Here is a 25,507-nt window from a genome sequence, read left to right as displayed (position 1 = left end):
CTGAGCGTTGAAGTGGAGTGGCTTTTCCAGAAAGTCCACAGTGAAGTCAGGTTGGCTCCTGGTGAATTCAGTGCTAACCCACAGGTACCTCCTCCCTCCAGCCTGGCCCTGAGCCCTGCATTGGGGCTTTAAGAGTCAATGTGCCTTGCATCCCCCTGGTGAGGAATCTGTGCTAGAGGGGGCAGGGTCTGGGCCTTGGTTGGGCAGAACAGGCCCCCACTTTCTTCTGTGGCTGACCCCTGTCCCCTTGCTACCCTTCCTTCACTCAGGGACCCCTATGTCATCGCGCTGAGGTCGGTCACGCTGCCCACACACCGAGAGACGCCAGAGTACAGACGCGGAGAGACCCTCTGCTCAGGCTTCTGCCTCTGGCGCGAGGGGGACCAGCTGACCAAGGTGAGGCTGGTCCCCCCCCAACCACGCCCCCAGCCTGGCTCCACCCCCACACCACACGTGTATTGAGCTCAGCACTGCTGGGCTAGGATAGTCTCAGAGCTGGCCCCCCAGCAGGCTCCCCCTTCCAGCCTGGGGGAGCCTGAGAGTGTCAGGGGCTGAAAATGATCTAATCTGTGTACAGGTAAGTCAGAGGCCACTGCATGGTCTTGGAAAAAGCTCTGGGTGCTGAAGGCAGAAGGCCTGGGTTCTGAACTGAAATTCCATCTCACTCGTCATTCACTTGGATAGCCCTTCTCATCTAGGAAAGCTTTATATGACTCTGAGGGCCCATAAAACCCAGCAGCGCAGTCTGTGTTGATGGAAAACATGGGGAGGAGGCTGAGGGAAAGCGAGGGTGGGGTACTGCAGCCTCCCCCCTCACAGCTTCTATTAGGGCCCTGCAGCCTGGGTCTGGCCTTGAGACTCACCCAGCAGAGACTCAGCCGGTGTTTGCTGAATTCATATGCTTGAACCCATGAGCGCCTCAGAACCATCCCTGGGCTAATGTCTAATGTGTCTCTATGGCCGAGATTCAGAGCTGGGCCCTGGAGACGCAGCCCCTGCCCTCCAGGGCCTCTGGCTGGCGGGGAAGATGCATGATGACAATGTGGTGTGTGGTGTGGGAAGCCAGGGTTGTCAGCGCCCGAGGAAGGGTTGGGGGAGATCAGCTGGAGGAGGTCATGCCGGGCAACTGTGTAATCTAAGACCCTGGGGAGTTGGGTTGAATATTCTGCCCTCCCAGAAGGCCAGCAAGGCTGACTCACCACCAGCCTCATGCCCACTGGGCTCCCACCCCTTCCCAGGACCCTCCCCTAGCTCGGTCCCCCTGAGCTTGGCTTCCCACCCTGCAGGTATCCTACTACAACCAGGCCACCCCAGGTGTTCTCAACTATGTGACCACCAACGTGGCCGGCCTCTCCTCTGAGTTCTACACCACCTTCAAGGCTTGTGAGCAGTTTCTCTTGGACAACCGGAATGATCTGGCCCCCAGCCTCCAGACCCTCTAGATGCCCTCAGTGGCCACATCATGCCCACTCCCACTCCATCCTGTCCCCAAGGACTCACATACAGTGCCTGGAGAAAGCCAAAGACCTTTATTTCTTCCTGCCTCCCCGTGGGAAGCCTCCGCCCTGAGGTCCGCTGGCCCACCACCCCTGGGTGCTCAGTTTCTGCCAACATCAGCCAGCAAGTCCTTGTGGTACCCCTGGGGTAGCCTGTAGTAGACTCGGGTCCTGTCCACAGCCCTAGCTGCCAGCAATGCTGTCCTCACAGAGGCATAGTCGCCCCCAGCTGGGTTGTGCTCCACTGTGACGGTGGCCCGGGGGGAGGATGCCAGCAGCCTGGCTATGGCTCCAGCTGTGCTGTGGCCCAGCAGCATGGCCTGCATCTGGAAGGACACAGGTTGCCAGAGCCCCTGGCACAACTCTAGCATATCTGTGAGCAGCTGTTCCCTGTAGCCACTGCCCAGCACCTCCTCAGGCCAGCCTGGTGCCACAGTCACGTGGGGGAAGACCTCAGCCACAGCTGTAAGCAGCTCTCTGCCAGCCACATGGCCGGGGACCGAAAAACTCCCGTGGGAGATTTTGGCCCCAACCCACACAGGCCAATGCAAGAGGCCAAGGCTGGAGAGGCGTGCCAGCAAGGCCAGGGATGGCCGGAGGGCTGCGGGCTCCGCTATTTGCAAATGGATGCCCCAGTGTCCAGGATGTGTGGCCAGCTGCTGCAGGCAGGACTCCAGCGTCAGGATGCTGCCACTTGGAGTATGAACAATGGGCACGGGGTTTTCAGCCACAGTTCCCTCGAGGCCAGTGTTCAGCAGGATCATGCCTTCTGTGTCTGGAAGAGGCGGCAGAGGCAACAGTGTTTAGGATTTGGGTTATCATAAGGTGTTAAGAGTCCCTTGTTAAAGGGGCAGTGGGAGTTATGGGGTCATCAAGGACCTTGCCTCTCTGGAATCTGTCAACCCAGTTTTGGGCTCCACGTGGATGGGTTGCTTTATAAATGTGCCTGGTGCATGAGAAACTCTTGTTTCAGCTCTTGGCCTTTACCCATGACTCAGCCTGGGGGCCGGTGCCGGCCTTGCCTGCAGCAGTGTGGCTGAGGACTGGTCTGAAGGCCAGGAGCCCTGTGCTCTTGACATCACTGTACTCCCTCTCCCTCCCCGCAACCCTGCCCCACCTTGCATCCAGGGTATGGTGTAAATAAACCCATGTTGCCATGGCAACAGAGACCGGCGGTACCTACCCCAAGCAAAGGACACCCCTGCAGATGAGCTGGGAGCACCAGGGCTGAAGGGTAGACCTTACCTGGGAGGGTTATTGTTGCTGTTTTACTGCTGCCCTGGACGTCAGGAACCAGCCACTCCACATTCAGACCGTCATCCCCGGGCAGCTGGAGAAGAGGGATCAGGCTGCCTCCCGTGTAGTACATTGGTTTCCGTGTGGCATTCACTGTGGGGCCCCAAATCGCCAAGGTGAAGTGGCTGCCATTCACGGAACACCTTACCTGGTTGCTAGGGTCCCATAGGCCACAGCTCTACGGGCATCCTCTCTAAGCCTCATTGCACCCTGCCAAGTAGCTCTCATTTCCTTGCTTTGTAGACTAGAAGAAGTGACTTGCCCAAGGTCTTATAAGCAGTAAGCAAAGTTGCTGGGAGTGGAACCTGATGGGACCAGGTCTGCCTGGCCCCAGAGCTGGTATCCTTCCCGCTCGCTTAGGTGGCTCCCATGGCAGGAATGCTGAGTCTGATGGGGCCCCTTTGAGATGGCTTAACTGCGGCTCTTCTGGGTTCGGGGTCAAGGGAATGAGGGGTTTGGATGGTGGCATCTGATCACTGCTTAACGAATACAGTGGAGGCCTCTGAAACATTAGAGTAACCAGCAGTGGAGCTGTGCACCAAGGGAAATAATGGGGGGTTTGGAATTTGCTGGTTTCCTACCTGCTGGGCCACATACAAGCTGAGTGACTGTATAAATTCCTGAACTGTTTTGAGCCGCTGTTTCTCTATAAAATGGAATCCCTCAGTTTCTCTATAAAATGAATGTGTGGGTCAGGCAGGTGGCTCATGCCTGTAATCCCAGTACTTTGGGAGGCCAAGGCAGGCGGATCACCTGAGGGCAGAAGTTCGAGACCAGCCTGGCCCAACATGGTGAAACCCCATCTCTATTAAAAATACAAAAATTAGCTGGGCATGGTGGCGCAGGAGAATCGCTTGAACCCAGGAGGCGGAGGTTGCAGGGAGCCGAGATTGCGCCGCTGCACTCCAGCCTGGGTGACAGAGTCAGACTACATCTCAAAAAAAAAAAAAAATAAATAAAAATAAAATGGATGTTTGAAGCTTAGCATACCATCCCAGGGCCTGGCACACAAAATGCAGCCGCCTCCTTTCCCACCCCGGCCTTCCCCCTTCTGATATCCCTTCCACCCAGCTCTGCTCCAGTGCCCACCAGGTGCTGCTCCATGCAGAATCCAGCCCACACCACCCTTCCCAGTTCCTCTCCTTACAGGCCAGCTGCTTGAACTGTGACAGGAGAGGCTCAAAGATGTCATAGTAGACTTGGTGGACAGCAGTGTTATCCCGGACGTAGAGCAGATCTTCCACCGACATGGGGTCCGAGGCAGCCTGCCACAGCGTCAGGCTGTACCTGGGGACACGAGAGCTGGCTCGGTGCCTGTCTGGGCCCAGCAAGACCCTCAGCCCCACTCCTGTGCTCAGAACTGGTTGTCAGCTGAGCCCAGGGTAGAGCATCTGTCCTCCAGTCGCCCACCTGCCACTTCTCCCTGAGTCCTACCCCTTCCCAAGGGCAGGAGCCAGAGGGAATTCAGGAAAGATGACTGAAAGCAGAGGCCCAGGAGGGAGGGGGAGCCTGTGCTGCCTCCTCACTTGCAGTGTCTATTTCTGAGTCCTGTCTTAGGAAAGGGGTAGGACAGATGGGGGAGGGTGTGGAAGGGTGGGTCAGGCATCAAGAGGGGGAGGGGGCAGCTTTGGGAGTCCTGTGGAAGGTAGGGGGGATAGTGGGGGCAGGGGAGTCTCTAAATTCCTATAGGGCTATCCTAGGGCGGTGGTTGAAGGCACAATCTGTGTAGCCCCAGGGGTACAGCTGGCTCCTATTGGAGGAAGCTGTGGGGGGACAAATTGTGTCTTGGTATAAATATTTTCCAGAGGGCAGAGAATTACCCACCAATGAAAGGGCTCTCTTGGGAGGTAGTGAGTAGCCCGTCACCAGAGGTATGCAAGCAGAAAGCAGGGACTCTGTAGAGGGCATGAGCACCAGCAGGGGTTGGACAAAATGACCTTTAAGACCCTTCCAGCCATGAGCTTCTGGGATCTTGCTGGGGGCATCAGTGCCTCCAGGAGGGTGGGGGTGGGTTTGGTGGTTTTCACCTCTCAGATTGGCTCAGCAGCCAGCTGAAGTGGGGCCAGGCGACCCGCACCATGGAAGACCGCACAGGGAAGGTGACCCTCTGGGGCACCTCTCCCACCAGCTCGTGCATCTTCTCCACCATGGCTTGGGTGTATGTCCTGTTTGGGGACGTGGACACGTAGAAGGTGGTCCAGCCTGGAGACAGGGTAGCCTTGGGATACTTCTCCTGGACCAGGGCCAGGAACCTGCAAAAAAATCAGAGATGTTGGTCTCACGGAGCTGCAGCGGCCCCTTCCTCTCCTCTGGGGTCTCATCACAGTGCTAGGGAGTGGCAGAGCCTATTGGATCTATGATAAGGTCAGAAGCAGAGTCCCAAAGGACAGAATGGCTTGTTTCAGGTCCCATAAATTGGGCGTGGACTTTGGAGTCAGGGAAGTCTGGGTTCAGATCCTGATTCTGATCTTGGGCAGGTAACTCAACCTCATAGACAGCATCCCTTCCAGCAGGGCAGGCTTCTTAAACATCCCCATATAGACAGGAAACTGACTCAGAGCCCCAGCGTGTGGGAATCTGAGCTCTGCCAGCTGGGAGTCTCTGAAGTTTCTCAGGTTTTCTTTAAAAATCTCCCTCCTGCCAGGTGTGGTGGCTCACACCTGTAATCCCAGCACTTTGGGAGGCTGAGGCAGGTGAATCACCTGAGGTTGGGAGTTCGAGACCAGCCTGACCAACATGGAGAAACCCTGTCTCTACTAAAAATACAAAATTAGCTGAACGTGGTGGTGCATGGCTATAATCCCAGCTACTTGGGAGGCTGAGGCAGGAAAATCGCTTGAACCCAGGAGGCGGAGGTTGTGGTGAGCTGAGATCGTGCCATTGCCTTCCAACTTGGGCAACAGAGTGAGACTCCGTCTCAAAAAAAAAACAAAACTTTTTTTCCTGTCTTCCTGCTTTCCTCCCTCCCTCCCTCCCTCCCTTCTTTTCTTCCCTTCATATCTTTCTCTCTTTTCTTTCTATACGTGGTCTCGCTGTGTTGCCCAGGCTGGTCTCAAACTCCTGAGCTCAAGGGATCCGCTCACCTCGGCCTCCCCAAGTACTGGGATTATAGGTGTGAGCCACTGTGCCCAGCCTAAAATTTTATTTGAACTTTGCCTTGATGAAAATATTTTAGTTTTTTTCTTTGTACTTTTCTTCTTCAAAAGATGCAAATTTTAATAGGCAAATCATGTTGCCACCCACTGCCCACCCAAAAAAACCCTACTGAGTAAAATTAGCACTCCAGGAAGACAGGTCATATTTATCTTGGGCCATTGATTACATTTTCCAAACTGCTGCTTTTGGAAGGCACCTCAGCTTGAGAAGCACAATAATAAATTGGATGGATGGAGGAAGAGATGGATGGGAAAGAGCCTGGAGCTTAGAATCAGAAAGGCCTGGGTTTGAATCTTTGCTCTGCCACTTACCAGACTTAGGCAGGTCTTTTAACTTCTATAATATAGTTCCTGCATTAATAAAATGAAAGTAATACTACCTACCTCATTCTCATAAGAGTTAAACGGTGTTCTGCAAGTCAAGTGCTTAAAACCGTTCTGAGACACATAATAAACTTCGAACAAATTGAGCTTCCACTATTGTCAGCTTTATCATCTGCAATATGGGGAGAAAGCCCTAACCTGGCAGTGCTATGTAAGGATGAGATCAAAGACATTCTCTCTCTTTGTAAACTGTAGAGCACTGTGCAACTACTGTATGTGAGGGCTGTGAGCAGCGGTGCTGGAATTCATGAGGGGAATTCCAGCTGGGGAAGGAATCAAGGTTTTAGACTTCTCTAGCAGGCCAAATCCTGTGCTGGTCACTGGGGAATACAAGGGGGCACTTGGCCCTGTCTGCCCTCCAGGAGTTCAATGTAGTAGGGGTGACAAATCTGTGAACACCCAGTGACAGCCCCATGAAGTCAGGGCTGTGTTAGAAGGAAGTGTAGGGGTTGAGGGGCCCAGAGGAAGTCCTGCAGTGGCCTAAGATGTCAAGGAAGTTTCTAGGAGATAATGACTGGCCAGTGGTTTGTCAGAAAAGGGGGGAAAGGCATTGGAGGAAGAGGGAACAGCATGTGCAAAGGCTCAGAGGTGAGGCTATATATAGTATGATTGGAGACAAACTCAGAGGTCCCCTAAGATCCCCATCCTGTGGTAGGTGTTGACAGAAGACGGCTGGACACAGCTGGGACAGAGAGGCGAACACTCACTGTGTGGCATTGACCTCAGTTGAGATGAGCATGTTGGGGCCCTTTAAGATGTCAGCGTTGATCCATATGGGCCGCCGGACTTTGCCTTCCTCTGTCAGCCGCCGCAGGAGGTCCAGGGAGGGGCCCACGGCCTTGATGTTCTTGAAGTCCAGTTTGATGCCTGTGGGGAAAGGAACAAGGGCTTGGGGAAATGGTGAAGGAACTAGGAATACATGACTCCCTGGGCAGAAAGCAGAGCGGGTGTGTGTGTGCGCGTGTGCGTGCACAGTGGAGTCACGGGAGGGCGGAAGGACCAGCACCACATCCCTGCAGGGTGTGAGGAAGGCCTTTCGAAGAGACCCAGCTAACTCAGAGAAGAAGGGCCTGCCTCTAGAGGAGTTCCCATCTCCTGCGGGGAGGAAACAGAGGCCAGGTAAGGACTTGGGCTTGTGGCTGCTGCAGCTGGGAATCAAGTCTCTGCTGAAAAAGGGCTGTGGTTCCTGAGCAGGGCAGACTCAGAGGGTCCTAAACCACCAGAGCCTGTAGGGAGGTTACTCAGCCTCCAAGAAGGTGCATTTGAGTAGAGGAGGAGATCTCTGCAGAGAAAGGACTTGGTACTTTTCAAGGTGGTGAGGAGATGAGGCTAGGAAGATATAGAGGGATGTTGAAAGCCAGGCCAAGATCACACTTTTTTCTGAGGACAATGGGGAGCCACGGAGGGTTAAAAGAGAGGCGTGGCATGACAAAACTGGTGTTTTGAAAAGATCCCTCAGGTGCGTGTGTGTGGTCATGGTAGTCAAGGGAAGCCTGGAAGGGCTGAATTTGGGGCAGGAAGCCAGTGAGGAGGGAGGTCCTGGAGAGATACAATGTGGCTGCGACTAGATGGGGGCAGGGTTAGGGGTTAGGATTGGTGGATGCAGCAACTGAGTTGCCGTGAGGATGAGGGAGAGGGAGGCATTATGTTGATGCCTGGATTCTGACTGTGACTGGTGAAGGGGTGCAGAGGGGAAGGGTGGGACTGGGCTTTGAACACGTTGCGTCCAGTTCTGTGGATACAGGAGGAAGCACTCTGAGCATGCGTGGCACTTTGCAGTTCACACTGTACTGCCGGCTGTCTCCCCTGTGTGTCTAGGAGAAAACACCAGGACCTGCACTGACACGCTCCCCATCTCGCCTAGTCCTCACTGAGCCTGGGCATCTATAACATTGTGATGAGAAAGCCAAGGCAATGAGCACCTCGTGTCAGGGCTGGACTTGCTTCCCAGTGAGGGATCTCTGCACATGCTGCCCCAGGGCCAGAGGGCTGGGGGCCGGAGAGGGTTTCCAGAGAGGCCCTTACCCTTTTGGGAAGAGCCCAGCACAGCGTCCAGCCACTGCTCCAGTGTGTTGTCACTGTAGATAGCCGGGGGGTGTGCCATGATGGGAACTCCTGTCTCATTGGCTGTGCCGAGCCCTTCTACATTGACGTCAGCCTCCAGGACTGTGATGTTGCCTGTGGAAGGGGCAACAACTCAGTGAGTTCCTTTTTTTAAAAAAAGAAAACTTCTTTCTCATCATAAAAGCATTACAAATTACAGAACATTTGAGAAATACAGAAAAGTGGAAGAGGAAAATATTCACCCACACTTCCATCATAGTTTCACATTTTGATGGATTTTTTCTTCCATTTTCTTCTATGCATAGGTTTTTTTTTTTTTTTTTTTTTTTGGAGACGGAGTCTTGCTCTATCGCCCAGGCTGGAGTGCAGTGGTGTGATCTTGGCTCACTACAACCTCCACCTCCCAGTTTCAAGCAATTCTTGAAATTCTCCTGCCTCAGCCTCCCAAGTAGCTGGAATTTACAGGCGTGTGCCACCATGCCTAGCTAATTTTTGTATTTAGTGGAGACGGGGTTTCACCATATTGGCCAGGCTGCTCTCAGAACTCCTGACCTCAAGTGATCCGCCCACCTCAGCCTCCCAAAGTGCTGGGATTACAGGCGTGAGCCACCGCGCCCGGCCCTATGCATAGTTTTTACACAGTTGAGACTCCACTGCATTTATAATTTTTTGTTTTTTCAACATTATGACACATTTCCACGATCTTTTTTTATGCATCTCTTTAGAGCAAACAAGGCAAAAAAACAAAAAGCTTCAAAAGCCCTGGTTGAGGGTGTTCACTGCCATGTAGTTGATCATCCCCCATTCCTGAGATGCTTTGGTAAGTTTCTGATTTTTGCTATTAGTCTTGCTATGTTGCCCTGTCTGGTCTTGAACTCCTGGGCTCAAGCAATCCTCCCACTTTGGCCTCTCAAAGTGTTGAGATTACAGGTGTGAGTCTCAGTGCCCAGCCCACAGGGTCATTTTTAAAGCCCATGTTATCAAACTGCTTTCCGGAAAAGTTGTTCTGATTCTTGTTCCTGCACAAGGTTGCCCATCTCACCGCATCATCACCGACACTGAGTTATCTTTTAGCTTCACATAGTTAACTCAATCAGGTGGACATCTTCTGATTCCTACCTTTAAGAATTCAGTCTAGGAGGGAGCTCAGACCTTTCTAATGGGAAGCTGTCTCTAGAAAATCATGCAAGGGGCACTCACACTTGAAGAGTGTAGTGGAGGGGAGACGGGCCGCTTTTGGCCCTTGCAGCATCACAAACGACTGATGCCAGAAGGGGCCTTTTCTCCTGCTTTCTCCCTGACTCCTGACCATTCTCACCTCTAGCACTGCTTCCCTGCAAGTCTGTTCTCTATAGAGCCAGCAAAGTGAGTGTCCTAAATATGTACCTGATCATGTCACTTCCCGTTAAAAAAGGCCAGAAAACCTACCCATTGCTCTAAACATGAAACCCAAACTCTTTATCATAGTCTTCGTGGTCTGTACAATCAGGGCCTGCCAGATTTTCCAATTTCATCTCACCTTCCACTCTCCTTCATTCTCTGAGTTCCAGGCACCCAGCTTCTCCAACTTTAACATGCACATAGATCCCCCAGGAACTGTAAAAATGCATGTTCTGATCACTAGGTCTGCAGCAGGGCCTGAGATTCTTTTTTTTTTTTTTTTTTTTTTTTATGAAGTCTCGCTCTGTTGCCCAGGCTGGAGTGCCGTGGCGTGATCACGGCTCACTGCAACTTCTGCCTGCTGGGTTCAAGCGATTCTCCTGCCTCAGCCTCCTGAGTAGCTGGGACTACAGGTATGCACCACCACCATGCACGGCTAATTTTTGTACTTTTAGTGGAGACGCGGTTTCACCATATCAGTCAGCCTTGTCTCAAACTCCTGACCTCAGGTGATCCACCCGCCTCAGCCTCCCAAACTGCTGGAATTACAGGCATGAGCCACCAGGCCTGGCCCGAGATTCTGCATTTTTAACACACTCCCCAGGGATGCGCCTGCTGCTGGTCCATGGGCCACACGTTGGGTAGCAAGGCTTTAATTTGTTTTGTCCTCCCCATCTCTGGGCTGTTGCCTGGCAACACTCTTCTCTCAACTTTACTATGGCACCTCCTGCTCATCCTTTAGTGTTGGCTTAAAAAAATCACCTCCTCAGCCGGGTGCGGTGGCTCATACCTGTAATCCTAGCACTTTGGGAGCCCGAGAAGGGCGGATCACTTGAGTTTAGGAGTTCAAGACTAGCCTGGTCAACATGGTGAAAACCCATCTCTACTAAAAATACAAAAATTAGCCAGGCATGGTGGTGGGTTCCTGTAATCCCAGCTACTCGGGAGGCTAAGGCAGGAAGAATCACTTGAACCTGGGAGGTGGAGGTTGCAGTGAGCCAAGATCACACCAGTGCACTCCAGCCTGGGCAACAGAGCAAGATCCTGTCTCAAAACAAACAAACAAACAAAAACTCTTTTCACCTAAAAAATTGTGACTTGCCTTCCAGAGGCTGAACCTGGGGGCTGACTTGCTTGGGGGTGGGAAGTGAAGGAGGATAAAGAGATGAGAGGAAAGGATTTGTTTCCTGTGGCCACAGCTGTAGCCCTGGTCCTCAGGAAGCCATATTTAGGAGGGAAGGGGACATGCAGTCAATAGCCCTCCTTGTGCCAGCTTTACCCATCTGCAGGAGCTCGTGGTGGCTGTGTGCAGACCGTGAATTGACACTGCCAGCTTCCAGTCCCCACCCTAACACTTTCCAGCTGTGTGATCTTGGGAAGGTTATTTGATCTTTTTTTGCCTGTTTCCTCATCTACAAGAATTAAATAATAAAATATCCCTGGTTAGGCATTCACTAAGTGTTAATTATTTATATGGAGTTGATTGCTTAACTAGTGTAAGGGGCCATCTGGTATATTTCTGTTGCTTCAGCGTAATTATTAATAATGACCTCAAAAGAGCCCTGCTTTGGTTGATTTGGTCATTCTACCAGCCCTCAGACCTCAGTTTCCTTGTCTGAAATGGAAGGAGTTTGCTTGAGCAGTGGTTCTCAAAGTTGGTCCTGGGGCCAGCAGCCTCAGCATCACTTGGGGGTGGGGCCAGCAGCCTGTGTCTTCTGAAACGTGCCCGGGTTTGAGGACTGTTCCCTTCATCTTTTATAGCTACTGCTTTAAAGTTCACTAGCATGTTCGTGAACATTATCTACTGAGCTTCCCAACAGCCCTGAAGGAGAGGGTGGGGGTCAAGCGTCATGCAGTGGCTTGGAGCGTGCACTCTGGGGCTGACCACTCTGGGCTCCAATGTTGGCTTAACTGCTTTCAGACAGTGTAACCTTGGCTAAGTCACCTAACTTTTCTGAGCCTCTATTTTTCTCCTGTAAAATGTTACCCATGAAACAGGTTGCATGGTAGTCCCAGGAGAACCTGTGTGTAATGTGCGCCCAGTGAGCCTTGGCCCACTGGTTACTGTAACCATTTTTGAAGTGCAGATTTCTGGCTTCTTGAGGCTTTGAAGTTAAAGGCTTCCTTACAGTTTCGTCCCTGACAGGTCGAGGAAGGGGTAGCTGGGAGGGAGGACAGTATAGTCATTACTTTGGAGTCAGACATGTGGTTTAAATCTAAGCTCAGAGTTTGTCAGCTGCACAACCTTGAGCTGGTCACTTAACCCCTCTGAGCCCCTATTTCCTCATGCTGAAAGACATGTAAACAGCCATCATGCCACCACAGTGACCAGTGTCTGATCCTCACTTCTCTCCCTCTGTCTTCTCTATCCCCTGCCCTGGCCTGCCTCAGTCTTGGCAGCTGGACTTACTGTTCAGGGCAGCTGTCATGGCTTTCTTGCTGTTGGCTGCGTGGTACCAGGTGACCTCCAAGGCATCTCGCCGGCTGATCTGGCCCAGGCTCAGCAGGTAGTCCAGCATGTCGGCATCAGGGCTGCAGGCCTCCAGCTCACTGCCTGGAAGGAATCCCAAGGGGCTGTTAGCGTCTGTCCTCGCCCCAGCCCAAGACTCATGTTCGTTCATCCCATGACCTTCCCTGGGCTCCCACTGTGTCCAGTACCCCATCTGGCAGAGGGACGGTGAGGCTCAGACTCACTGGTGCTACAATAGAGGGAAATGAATGGGCTCCTTGGGCCCAAGGAAGCCTCATTACCAGCCTGAGGCAGTCAGGAAAGGGGGGCAGGTTCACAGAAAAGGGAACACTTAAGGAAGACCTTGAAGGATGGGTGTAAATTTCACAGAAAAGGGAGAATAGGTTATTCCAGACAGAGAGAAAGCAAAGGCTTGGCTTCAGGAGAGTGCAGTTGCCTGAAGAGCCATTGGCCTGGTAGAGATGGAACATAAAAGTGGAATGTGGAAAGATTGGAAGAGTGGGCCGGGCATGGTGGCTTATGCCTGTAATCCCAGCACTTTGGGAGGCCGAGGTAGGTGGATCACCTGAGATCAGGAGTTCGAGACCAGCCTGGCCAACATGGTGAAACCATGTCTGTACTACACATACAAAAATTAGCTGGATGGACGTGGTGGCAGGAGCCTGTAATCCCAGCTACTCGGGAGGCTGAAGCAGGAGAATCACCTGAACCCGAGAGGTGGAGGTTGCAGTGAGCCGAGATTGCACCACTGTACTCCAGCCTGGATGACAGAAAGAGACTCTGTCAAAAAAAAAAAAAAAAAAAAAGGCTGGGTTTGGTGGCTCACACCTGTAATCCTAGCACTTTGGGAGGCCGAGGTGGCTGGATTGCCTGAGCTCAGGAGTTCAAGACCAGCCTGGGCAACATGGCGAAACCCCATCTCTACTAAAAATACAAAAAATTAGTTGGGTTTAGTGGCATGCGCCTGTAATCCCAACCACTGGGGAGGCCAAGGCAGAGAATCACTTGAACCTGGGAGACAGAGGTTGCAGTGAGCCGGAGATCATGCCACTGCACTCCATCCTGGGTGATACAGTGAGACACTGTCTCAAAAAAAAAAAACAAACCTGTGTGCGGTGGCTGACGCCTGTAATCCCAGCACTTTGGGAGACCGAGGCAGGCGGATCACCTGAGTTCAGGAGTTCACGATCAGCCTGGCCAACATGGTGAAACCCCATCTCTACTAAAAATAGAAAAATTAGCTGGGCGTGGCGGTCCATGCCTGTAATCCCAGCTACTGGGGAGGCTGAGGCAAAAGAATTGCTTGAACCTGGGAGGCGGAGGTTGCACTGAACCCAGATCATGCTACTGCACTCCAGCCTGGGCGACAGAGCAAGACTCTGTCTCAAAATAAATAAATAAATAAATAAAGTTTAAAAAAAAGATAAAAGATTGGAAGAACGTTGGGATCAGGTTGTGAATAGCCTTGAACTTTAGCAAAGGAGTTGGTGTGTGCTGAGGGCAGCGAGCGAGGGTTGCTTGGAAAGATCTGGGCTGCAGAGCTAACATGAGCTGACAAAAGCAGGCAGAGGGACCTTGTAAGAGGGGTCCAGGAGGAGACTTCGAAGCTTCTCACAGGGCAGGGCTGGAGGGATGGAGGGCAGAGGGCAGAAAGGCAGAACCCTTGAGGCTCAGGACTGAGAAACACAGGCATGAGGTGGGGACATGGTGGCTACTCCAGGTACCTGTGTGAATGGAGGAGCCCTTCACTGAGAGGCTGCAGGGGCGAGCAGCTGTTGGGGGGAAGAGATGAGCTCAGCCTAGTCTGCTGAGTTTGAGATTGCTTGTGTGACTCCCAAGAAGGGCACAGGAGGAAGGTCTGGACTGAAAGCCAAGATCTGATGGTCTTCAGGCAAGTGAAGTAGGAAAAAAGGTTAAAGGGGGCCAGGCACAGTGGCTCATGCCTGTAATCCCAGCACTTTGGGAGGCCAAGGTGGGCAGATCACCTGAGGTCAGGAGTTCAAGACCATCCTGGCCAACATGGTGAAACCCCGTCTCTAGTAAAAATACAAAAGAATTAGTCTGGTGTGGTGGTGCCCACCTGTAATCCCAGCTACTTGGGAGGCTGAGGTGGAAGAATTGCTTGAACTCAGGGGGTGGAGGTTGCAGTGAGCCGATATCATGCCACTGCACTCTAGGCTGAGTGACAGAGTGAGACTCTGTCTCAAAAAAAAAAAAAAAAAAAGCCAGGTATGGTGGCTCATGCCTGTAATCCCAGAACTTTGGGAGGCCATGATGGGCAGATCAGGAGGTCAAGAGATCAAGACCATCCTGGCCAACATGGTGAAACCCGTCTGTACTAAAAATACAAAAATTAGCTGAGCGTGGTGGCACACGCCTGTAGTCCCAGCTACTCCGGAGGCTGAAGCAGGAGAATCTCTTGAACCTGGGAGGCGGAGGTTGCAGTGAGCCAAGATCACACTCCAGCCTGGTGACAGAGAGAGACTCCGTTTAAAAAAAAAAACCCACAAAAAATTAGCTGGGTATGGTTGCACACGCCTGTGATCCCAGCTACCTGTGGGGCTGAGACAGGAGAACCGCTTAGATCCAGGAGGCCGAGGCTGCAGTGAGTTTAGATTGCACCATTGCACTACAGCCTGGGGGACAAGAGTGAAAACTCCGTCTCAAAAAAAAAGTAGTTAACGGGACTTTCTGCTGGGGAAGTCAACGGGACTTTCTGCTGGGGATGAAGTCATGTAGGGTTGGGGGATGGAAGAGAGAAAGAGCTGTGGATGGGGAATGAGGCTTGGTGGGGACGAGGGCTCAAGAAGAGCTGGTTGGCCAGGCATGATGACTCACACCTGTAATCACAGCACTTTGAGAGGCTGAGGCGGGTGGATCACCTGAGGTCAGGAGTTCGAGACCAGCCTGGCCAACATGGTGAAACCCCATCTCTACTAAAATTACAAAAAATTAGCTGGGCGTGGTGGCAGGTGCCTGCAATCCCAGCTACTCGGGAGGCTGAGGCAGGAGAATCGCTTGAACCTGGGAGGCGGAGGTTGCAGTGAGCCAAGAATCGTGCCATTGTACTCCAGCCTGGGCAACAAGAGCAAAACTCCGTCTTAAAAAAAAAAAAAAAAAAAAGGGACTGGTCAGAGCTGTAAGTGGGAAGTGGGGATAAGGAGCGAGCGATGAGGGAAGCCACTCAGGATGACATGGGGGGAGGCACCTACCTGGCCGCCGCAGGGTGATGGCAAGGACTATTGCGGCAATGACCACCACAGACACACAGGTAATGCCGGCAAACACCCACTTGACCTGATTCTTTGACAACTGCTCCCTGCAGACCATGGCGACGCTCTCTGGGGAATGCCCCCAACTCCTTGCAGCCCAGAGTCCCTGAGGCTCCCTGCAGCTGGGATCCTGTGGGAGGCAGGAGCTCCCAGCAGCACCTAATTCTCCACCAGGCCTGGTCTGTTCTGCAGCCCTGTAATATCCCCTCTGGAGATAACCCCTGAAGCCCCTCCTCCCTCCCCGCCCCAATCCTCTTCCCCACACCCTCCCAGGATCTTAACAGGCTAACCAGAAAATCTACCATCCCTAAAATGACCTTTGAGCACAGTAAGAGGCAGCAGAGAATGTTGGACCGAGCCCCGATCCCTGGCTGTCTGCCCCTGCCTGGGAGTCAGGAGACCATTCCCAGCCCCTGTTGCTTTTCTGGAGTCCTGGAGCAAGTGTCTGCCCCTCTCTGGGCTTCATTTCCTTCCGTGTAAAAGGAGGCACTAGAATGGGTGATCCCGAACATTCTGTTCTTTCCCTTTCTAACTCCAGGCTTTCTGCTCTGCCCTCAGGGAATCCTGCATTATCAGGCAAGGGTGGTGACAAAGACAGATTAGATCTGCATAAGGGGCAATAATCTTCCTTTCATCTGAGATTATGGTTAACAGATTATCTACCTGGGATAGAAATTGATAGTCCTGGCATGCTGGCATGGGTTACTGCAGGCCGGTTCTGGGGCAGCGAATCCATGGGGAAGGGGCTGAGTCACCACTTCATGCAGAGGGAGTTCTGGGGGCCCTGGTATGGGAAGCAAGTTAGAGGCTGCCCCTATTCTGAGGACCCCAGAATTTAAACGAGTCCAAGAATCACCTGTAACGTGCACGGAGACTTCAGCGTCTACACATTGGGGCTCACAGAGAGATCCGGAATGTGAGGCTGTGATAGGCCACCCGAGGCAGAGCAGGGCAGTTGGTGGCTTTGATTGTGTGTGTGAAAGGGTGTCTAGAATGATGCCCAGGTGGGCAGATGGCCAGGACTGAGGGGTGGAGGGGCAGGGTGGGAGGGATTTTGGTCATGGGGCTTGTCGTGGGTCATTCCTGAGTCGATTTTCCTGCCTCGGCCTCCCCGAGGAGGGAACTGGATATAGAGGCTGTGGGCTCAGGACTGAGATTAGGGCCAAAGACAAGGGCATGAGCATCATTTTCTGGCCAAAGCGAAGAGAGAAAGGGATGGAGGCTGACTTCTGGGGACCACTGACAGGCGGAGAGTTGGAGGAAGAGGCATCAGTAGAGGAGAGGGGACAGCAGAGGGCGGTGAGGGGTGTCAATGGGAAGGTCAAGAAGAAAGGAGTGGTCAGCCAGGCTGGGAGATGGAGCCCAATAAGGACAGCAAGGCCCCCGATGCTGGCCAGGACAGTTTCCCTGGATCAGTGGGGAGGGCAGAGGTCAGAGCAGAGCCTGTTTAGAGGGGCCAGGAAAGACCAGAGAGGCTGAAGGTACAGGAGGGAGAGGCACTGGGACAAAGTGAGGATGGGAGCAGGAGGACCTGGTGCTCAGGGGGTGCTATTCTGTAGGATGTGGGGAAGGGTGGGCATTGTGAGTGGTGAGTCTGGGGGTGCTGGTTGGGAGGTGATGTGGTGAAGGGGGACAATGAGGGAGAGGTTTGAGGACAGGGAGTTTCTGTTGGCTGGTCGGGGCATGTGTGGTATGCCTACAGGGATCCAACGAGACCCAAGCTGTGGGCTGCTAGATGGACAGGACCCCATTCAACACCCGCTCCCCACCACTGTGTATATCTGGAAATGTGAGACTGTGATGGGCCACCCGAGGCAAAGCCAGCCCTGGAGCCCAGGCTCAATTCTCAGTTCTTGGAACCTCTGGAGAGAGGGAGATCTAGTCTGTCTGGGCTTCTGGCTCATTCTCCAAATCAACTCAACAAACTCAGCAGCTGCCAGGAGCCAGGCCCTGGTGGGATGTCAGGGCTGCTGGCTGGAATGGAGCAGGGTCAGTGCTCTGGGGTCTGTTCAGGAGACAGTAAGGGAGCTGTAGACAAGCAGGAACATTTTTGTGAGTCCCCTTTCTTATTGGGGCTGCTCTCTCAGGCCACCCACTCCGGACTCCAGAATCCAAATGCTAATTGGGCCTCACCCAGATCCCTTCTGTAATAAGGCATGGAAGTGTGTGTTAACTGGGATATTATGATAGCCGCAAAAAGTTAACAGAATGACAGAAGCTACATCTCGAGTAACAACCACATATGCTTTACTCTACAGTTAAAGTCTAGAGGAAATTTCTGTTTAAGAGTTGGCCATAAAAAAGAAAAGAAAATGTCGAGCCGGGCGCGGTGGCTCACGCCTGTAATCCCAGCACTTTGGGAGGCTGAGGTGGGCGGATCACCTGAGGTCGGGAGTTCGAGACCAGCCTGACCAACATGGAGAAACCCCATCTCTACTAAAAAATACAAAAATTAGCTGGGCATAGTGGCGCATGTTTGTAATCCCAGCTACTTGGGAGGCTGAGGTAGGAGGATGGCTTGAATCTGGGAGGCGGAGGTTGCGGTGAGCCGAGATTGCGCCATTGCACTCCAGCCTGGGCAACAAGAGTGAAACTCTGTCTCAAAAAAAAAAAAAAAAAAAACAAAGAAAGAAAGAAAAAAAGAAAAGAAAAGGCCAGCATGGTGGCTCACACCTGTAATCCCAGCACTTTGGGAGGCTGAGGTGGGCGGATCACTTGAGGTCAGGAGTTTATGACTAGCTTGGCCAACAGAGTGAGACCCTGTTTCTACTAAAATACAAAAATTAGCTGGGCATAGTGGCACGAGCCTGTAATCCCAGCTACTCGGGATTACAGTACAGGCTGATGCAGGAGAATCGCTTGAACTTGGGAGGTGGAGGTTGCAGTGAGCCTAGATTGCACCATTGACCACCAGCCTGAGCGACAGAGTGAGACCCTGTTTCAAAAAAAAGAAAAGAAAAAAGAGAAAAGACAAGAGAAGAAAAGAAAAGAAAAGAAGTCTAGAGGAACAACAAACCACTAGAATTATACAATGTGACTCCAGGGTTGTCCCCAAGCCCCATACTGATAAGTCTCACCTAGTCTGGCTTGCATTTTTTCTGCTTTTATTAATAATATTATTTGTGATTTCCTACAAAGTGTCCCACATTTTAATTTCATCCACTTGTCACACAACAGTGCCAAATGACTCTCATGTCCCCATGTTGCAGGCAAAGAAATCAAGGCTTGGAGAGGTCGAGACTTGTCCCAAGTCACCTCTATGTTAAGTTCAAATGCAGGTCAGGCTGACTGTGGGCCTATCTGCCTGATTTTATCCATCTACTTGTCCCTTCTTATTCACACCCATTTACAATGGGACAGTCACTTATTTTGGCAAGAATATTTAACAGCAATGCTGGACAAATCCATTTTTGAAAGAAAAATCAAGAACTTAGTTCTTACGGCCCACGAGGGCACCCCCTGCACAAACCATTCTCATTTTGAAACTGCTGCTTATTTAGTGTTTGTGACACTCTTATGAAGGAGGCATTCTTTTATTTATTTATTTTTTTTTGAGGCAGAGTCTTGCTCTGTTGCCCAGGCTGGAGTGCAGTGGCACAATCTTGGCTCACTGTGACCTCTGCCCCCTGGGTTCAAGTGATTTTCCTGCCTCAGTCTCCAAGTAGCTGGGATTACAGGTGCGCACCACCACGCTCAGCTAATTTTTGTATTTTTAGTAAAGACAGGGTTTCACCATGTTGGCCAGGCTGGTCTCGAACTCCTGACCTCAAATGATCCACTCACCTCAGCCTCCCAAAGTGCTGGGATTACAGGCGTGAGCCACTGTACCTGGCTGAGGAAGGCATTCTTACGCCCCTTTTTCACAGAAGGGAGCCAGAGTTAGTTTGCAGCAGAAAGGGATGCCCATGCCCTGTCATTCCGACTCTGCGGGCCGTGTGTCACCTGTCCGCCCTGGGAAAGAGGCCGGCGAGCCGAGCTCTGAGGCACAGAACTTCGCCACTCTCTTGGCTCCAAAGAGCTCTGCAGTATGTCTGGGAGGAAAGAGACTTCATCTGGCTCTGGTTTTTGGCAGGAGGAACAGCCCTGGAACCGACTCCAAGCTGCAAAGACTCCTCCATTGTCTGTGACACTTCTCGTGGGGCATAAATTACTAAACAAGTTACTGAGCATGCATTCTGTGCCAGGCACTGTGCTAGGCTCTGGGGATCCACCCCGTGGCATACTGTGGGAGAGAAGAAAGCAGGGGCTCTCAGGGGGCTCCAGCATTTCAGATGTGAAACAGCCATTTTATTAATAGAGTTGGTGCACATCAAAAACACAGAGCAGGCTTATAGCCTGTAAGGATGTCAGACATGGAAAGTGGCAGTGGGCCCAGGTTGGGGCATGCAGGATGGAGAAGACACAGGTTAGAAACCCCAAACTCCTGGGTGGGCCAGGAGGCTTTCAGAAGAGGCTTGGCTGACTCGGAGAACCATCAGGGACGGGGGCTAGGGAAGACCTTCCAGACAAAGGGTGCAGTGTGTGTGGGAGAGGGCCCAGGCATGAGGGAGAAGAGCCTGTTTGGGAGCATGAGCGGTGTGGCTGGAGCAGCAGGTGGGAAATGTGGGGAGGCGGAGGGGGAGAGAAATGAGACTGGGGAGCCCCGGAGGCCTGGGTCACCCTGATAAAGAATTTGGCTTCAACCTGGAGAGGTTGGGGAGCCCTTACCCATGGGATAAGCAGGGAGCGCCACACTCAGCTTGCATTTGGGAGGTGGCTGGAGGCTGGAGTTGAGAAATGGTTCTGGAGGCCTGACTGCCTCTGCATCCAGGCTGTCCTGTTTCAGCACTGCTCACCCCTGCACCCCCGCAGAGCCACAGGACTTCTCACACTGCATTGCTCAGAACAGCAAATGGCCCAGGGAAGTGTGTGCCTCAGGCTGTGTTATGTGGGTTACTCTGATACTCTCCCCACTCCCACACCACTGCATGTTACAGGGGAGATGAAACCAGGGGTGGTTCAGAGGCTCCAACATTTCAGACATGGAGCTGTCATTTTTAGAACTGGTGGCTCACACCTGTGATCCCAGCTCTTTGCAGGGCTGAGGTGGGAGGATTGCTTGAGCCCAGGAGCTCGAGACCAGCCTGGGCAATGCAGGGGGATCTCATCTCTACAAAATAAAACAATAAATTAGCGAGACATGGTGGTGTGTGCCTATAGTCCCAGCTACCCAGGAGGTTGGAGGATGGTGCCACTGTACTCTATCCTGGGCATCAGAGCAAGACCCCATCCCCCCCCCCCAAAAAAAAGGAAAGGAAAAAAGAAACCCATTTGCCTATTTTGACACTGTCATGAATTTGTACTGCTTAGGTGGTCTCAGCACTCTAAATGGTGGAATTTTATTTAAAGTAGTTTCATGTCGGTAGTGCCCCAAGATAACTACTACAAGCAAAAACATGTTTTCTCAAGAGGAAGATAGAGGCTGGGTGCGGTGGCTCATGCCTGTAATCCCAACACTTTGGGAGGCTAAGGCGGGCGGATCACTCAAGATCAGGCATTCGAGACCAGCCTGGCCAACATGACGAAATCCCGTCTCTACTAAAAATACAAAATTAGCGGGGTGTGGTGGCTCATGCCTGTGATCGCAGCTACTTGGGAGGCTGAGGGAGGAGAATCACTTAAACCGGAGAGGCAGAGGTTGCAGTGAGCCGAGATTGTACTGCCGCACTCCAGCCTGAGCGACAGAGCAAGACTCTGTCTCAAAAAAAAAAAAAAAGAAGAACACAGCTTTAATCCAGGCCTCAAGGAATTCTGAGACAAAGTTTCAGGGAAAATAAGCAGTTCCCTGTCAACAATCCCAAAAATCACAAGAAAATAAGGCACCATGGGTGAAAACCAAGAGATGATGTAAACAGCAGAATCAGACCCACAAAGTGTTCAGAATACAAACTTATCAAAAGTAAAATAACATGGTTTTTTTCTTTTTTGTTTTTTGTTTTGAGATAGAGTCTCACTCTGTTGCCCAGGCTGGAGTGCAGTGGCGCGATCTTGGCTCACTGCAACCTCTGCCTCCTGGGTTCAAGCGATTCTCCTGCCTCGGCCTCCTGAGTAGCTGGGACTACAGATACATGCCACCACACCCGGCTAATTTTTTGTATTTTTAGCAGAGATGGGGTTTCACTGTGTTAGCCAGGGTGGTCTCAATCTCCTGACCTCGTGATATGCCCACCTCAGCCTCCTAAAGGGCTGGGATTACAGGCACGAGCCCTCGTGCCCGGCCTGTTTTTTGATTTTTTTGAGACAGTGTCTTGCTCTGTCATCCAGGCTGGAGTGCAATGATATGTTCATGTCTCATTGCAGCCTTGACCTCCTGGGCTCAAGCTATTCTCCCACCACAGCCTCACAAGTAGCTAGGACTACAGCTGTGCACCACCATGCCTAGCTAATTTTTTTGTGTGTGGAGATAGGGTGTCACTATGTTGCCAGGCTGGTCTTGAACTCATGGACTCAATCCATCCTCCTACCAAGGCTTCCCCAAATGCTGGAATTAAGGCATGAACTACCACACCCAGCCTGTTTAATGTTTATTTTTTTATTTTTATTTTTATGTTTGAGACGGACTCTTGCTCTGTCGCCCAGACTGGAGTACAGTGGCACGATCTCAGCTCACTGCAAGCTCTGCCTCCTGGGTTCCAGCCATTCTCCTGCCTCAACCTCCTGAGTAGCTGGGACTACAGGTGCCCGCCAACATGCCTGGCTATTTTTTTGTATTTTTAGTAGAGACGAGGTTTCACCATGTTGACCAGGATGGTCTCGATCTCTTGACCTTGTGATCCACCTGCCTCGGCCTCCCAAAGTGCTGGGATTACAGGCGTGAGCCACCGCGCCTGGCCTGTTTAATGTTTAAAGAAATAAAAAAAACAAGCCAGGTGTGGTGGTGGCTCACACCTGTAATCCCAGCACTTTGGGAGGCCTAGGTGTGTTTGGAGCAAGCCCCCCAGAGTCTGGCCATAAACTGGCCCCAAAACTGGCCATAAGCAAAATCTCTGCAGCACTGTAACATGTCCATAATGGCCCTAATGCCCAAGCTGGAAGGTTGTGGGTTTATGGGAATGACGGCAAGGAACACCTGGCCCGCCCAGGGCGGAAAACCACTTAAAGGCATTCTTAAGCCACAAACAAAAGCATGAGTGATCTGTGTCTTAAGGGCGTGTTCCTGCTGCAATTAATTCGGCACATCCCTTCGTTTCCCATAAGGGATACTTTTAGTTAATTCAACATCTATAGAAACAATGCTAATGACTGGTTTGCTGTTAATAAATACGTGGATAAATCTCTGTTCCGGGCTCTCAGCTCTGAAGGCTGTGAGACCCCTGATTTCCCACTTCACACCTCTATATTTCTGTGTGTGTGTCTTTTAATTCCTCTAGCGCTGCTGGGTTAGGGTCTCCCTGACTGAGCTGGTCTCGGCAAGTGGCTTCCATTCGTGGGGGCTCGAATCCAGGTCAAAGGGTCGCCGGAGGGACGGTTGGAATGGAAAACTAGCTGGAGGACACCTGAGTACTCTTAAAGCAATCCCTGTGGTGAGTAAGAAGGGGAGTTCAGAAGCATCAGGGTAACAATGGGATCGGTATGGGGTCTGGTTCGTTTCATCTTAGAACTTTTTCACACTGATAACGAGGAGGAACAACAGTATAGCGAAGTAACAGAAGAGGTTACAGAGCATGTTTATTTGCCAGCTGAAGCTAAAGCGACAAAGGAAGGAGAGTTTCATCCCTACCCTTCTGCATCCCCTCATTATTATTTTGAAGAAAATGACTCCCCAGATCTTTCTTTTCCGGAGGACACTGGGCGAAAAGTAGTTGCCCCAGTGACTGTTCGAGCAGCGCCTCGAGCGACGGCTCTTAGTTCTATTCAGGCAGGAATTCAGCAAGCTAGACAAGAGGGTGATTTAGAGGCTTGGCAGTTCCCTGTTAGAATACACCCCCCAGATCAACAGGGAAATATTACAGCTACATTTGAGCCTTTTCCTTTTAAATTACTCAGAGAATTAAAACAAGCAATAAATGAGTATGGACCAGGTTCTCCTTTTGTAATTGGACTGTTAAAGAATGTTACTGTTTCCAGTCGGATGATTCCTACTGACTGGGACGCTCTTACTTGAGCTTGTGTAACTCCTGCTCAGTTCTTACAATTTAAAACTTGGTGGGCAGATGAAGCTTCCATTCAGGCTGCTCGCAATGCCCAGGTCCAACCTCAAATTAATATAACTGCAGACCAACTTTCGGGGGTTGGTGGCTGGGCTGGTTTAGATGCACAAGTGGTCATGCAGGATGATGCCACAGAACAGCTTAGAGGAGTGTGCATTAGAGCTTGGGGAAAAAATCACTTCAGGTGGGGAAAAATACCCTTCCTTTAGTGCTATAGAGCAGGGACCAAGGGAACCATAGGTTGATTTTATAGCTCGGTTACAGGAGTCTCTTAAAAAGGTGATTGCAGGTTTGGCTGCTCAGGATACAGTGTTGCAGTTATTAGCTTTCGACAATGCTAATCCCGATTGCCAGGCTGCTCTGCGACCTATCAGAGGGAAAGCACATTTAGTTTATTATATCAAGGCCTCTGATGGTGTCGGAGGTAATCTGCGTAAAGCTACCTTGTTGGCAATGGCAATGGCAGGACTGAGAGTGGATAAAGGAAATACTCCATTTCCTGGAGCTTGTTTTAACTGTGGGAAGCGTGGTCATACTAAAAAAGAATGTAGAAAAAATCAGCGAGTCAGGCCGCCAGATAGGGGAAAAAAGAAAACTGCTGATCCTGAAATATGTCCAAAATGTAAAAAAGGAAAACACTGGGCTAGTCAGTGTCACGCTAAGTTGGATAAAGAAGGGAACCCGATTTCAGGAAACGCCATGAGGGGCCCGTCCCGGGCCCCGTTCTAAACCGGGGCGTTTCTGGCTCAGGCCATTCCCTCACCCCTGTACAATGTCTGTCCCCTGCCACAGCCAGTAGTGCCGCAGTAGATTTATGCTGCACAAAAGCTGTGAGCCTTCTGCCTGCGGAACCCTGGCAAAGGGTCCCAACAGGAGTCTGTGGACCCTTGCCAGCGGGTACAATAGGATTACTTTTAGGAAGGTCTAGTGTAAGTTTAAAAGGTATACAAATACATACAGGAGTCATTGATTCAGATTACAGTGGGGAAATCCAAATTGTTATATCTACTTCTGTTCTCTGGAAAACAGAGCCAGGAGAGCGCATAGCACAGCTCCTGATTGTGCCGTATGTGGGAATGGGAAAAAGTGAAATTAAACGAACAGGAGAATTTGGAAGCACAAATAAACAAGGCAAAGCAGCTTATTGGGTAAATCAAATTACTGATAAACGTCCTACCTGTGAAATAACTATTCAAGAAAAGAAATTTAAAGGTTTGGTAGATACAAGAGTGGACATTTCACTCATTTCTGTACAGCACTGGCCGTCTGCGTGGCCAATTCAACCCGCTCAATTTAACATAGTTGGCGTTGGAAAAGCTGAAGTATATCAAAGTAGTTATATATTGCATTGTGAGGGGCCCGATGGACAACCTGGGACTATTCAACCAATTATAACTTCTGTACCTATAAATTTATGGGGAAGAGATGTATTACAACAATGGGGAGCACAAGTTCTAATTCCAGAACAATCATATAGCCCTCAAAGTCAACATACAATGCATGAAATGGGGTATGTCCCTGGTATGGGACTAGAAAAAGATTTGCAAGGTTTGAAAGAACCGCTTCAAGCAGAAAAAACAAAGTTCCCGGAAAAACGAAGTTCCTGCCAAAGATTAGGAAAAAATTTTTGATGGCAGCCATTGTTAAGCCTCCAGAACCTATACCTTTAAAATGGTTAACAGATAAGCCAATTTGGATAGCACAATGGCCACTAAGTAAAGAAAAACTGGAGGTTTTAGAGAAATTAGTTGCTGACAATTAGAAAATGGGCACATAACTCCAACATTTTCTCCTTGGAATT

General features: G+C 51.2%; 2 protein-coding genes across 9 annotated transcripts in view; one reads left to right on the top strand and one right to left on the bottom strand.

Moving 5' to 3' along the window:
• ACOT11 (acyl-CoA thioesterase 11) overlaps positions 1-2,457 on the top strand; it is a 67,362-nt gene extending 64,905 nt beyond the window's left edge. For all 8 annotated transcript variants that reach the window (XM_055092324.2, XM_003814992.5, XM_057298781.2 and 5 more), the window contains 2 exons: positions 270-396; positions 1,287-2,457. In XM_055092324.2, the coding sequence (XP_054948299.1) occupies positions 270-396; positions 1,287-1,442 (283 nt within the window). In that variant the 3' untranslated portion in view covers positions 1,443-2,457. The remainder of the gene's footprint in view (positions 1-269; positions 397-1,286) is intronic.
• On the bottom strand, positions 1,511-16,461 carry FAM151A (family with sequence similarity 151 member A). The gene is made up of 8 exons (XM_003814994.5): positions 15,458-16,461; positions 12,186-12,329; positions 8,357-8,509; positions 7,039-7,198; positions 4,820-5,044; positions 3,940-4,079; positions 2,742-2,885; positions 1,511-2,271 (listed from the first exon to the last, which is right to left on the bottom strand). The coding sequence occupies exons 1-8, from the start codon at positions 15,573-15,575 to the stop codon at positions 1,598-1,600; spliced, it is 1,758 nt and encodes a 585-aa protein (XP_003815042.3). The 5' UTR covers positions 15,576-16,461; the 3' UTR covers positions 1,511-1,597.
• Positions 16,462-25,507: the final 9,046 nt, after the last annotated feature.

The sequence above is a fragment of the Pan paniscus genome, chromosome 1 (assembly GCF_029289425.2).
Source record: "Pan paniscus chromosome 1, NHGRI_mPanPan1-v2.0_pri, whole genome shotgun sequence".
NCBI lineage: Eukaryota > Metazoa > Chordata > Mammalia > Primates > Hominidae > Pan > Pan paniscus.
This window is presented reverse-complemented; position numbering and strand designations above follow the sequence as displayed.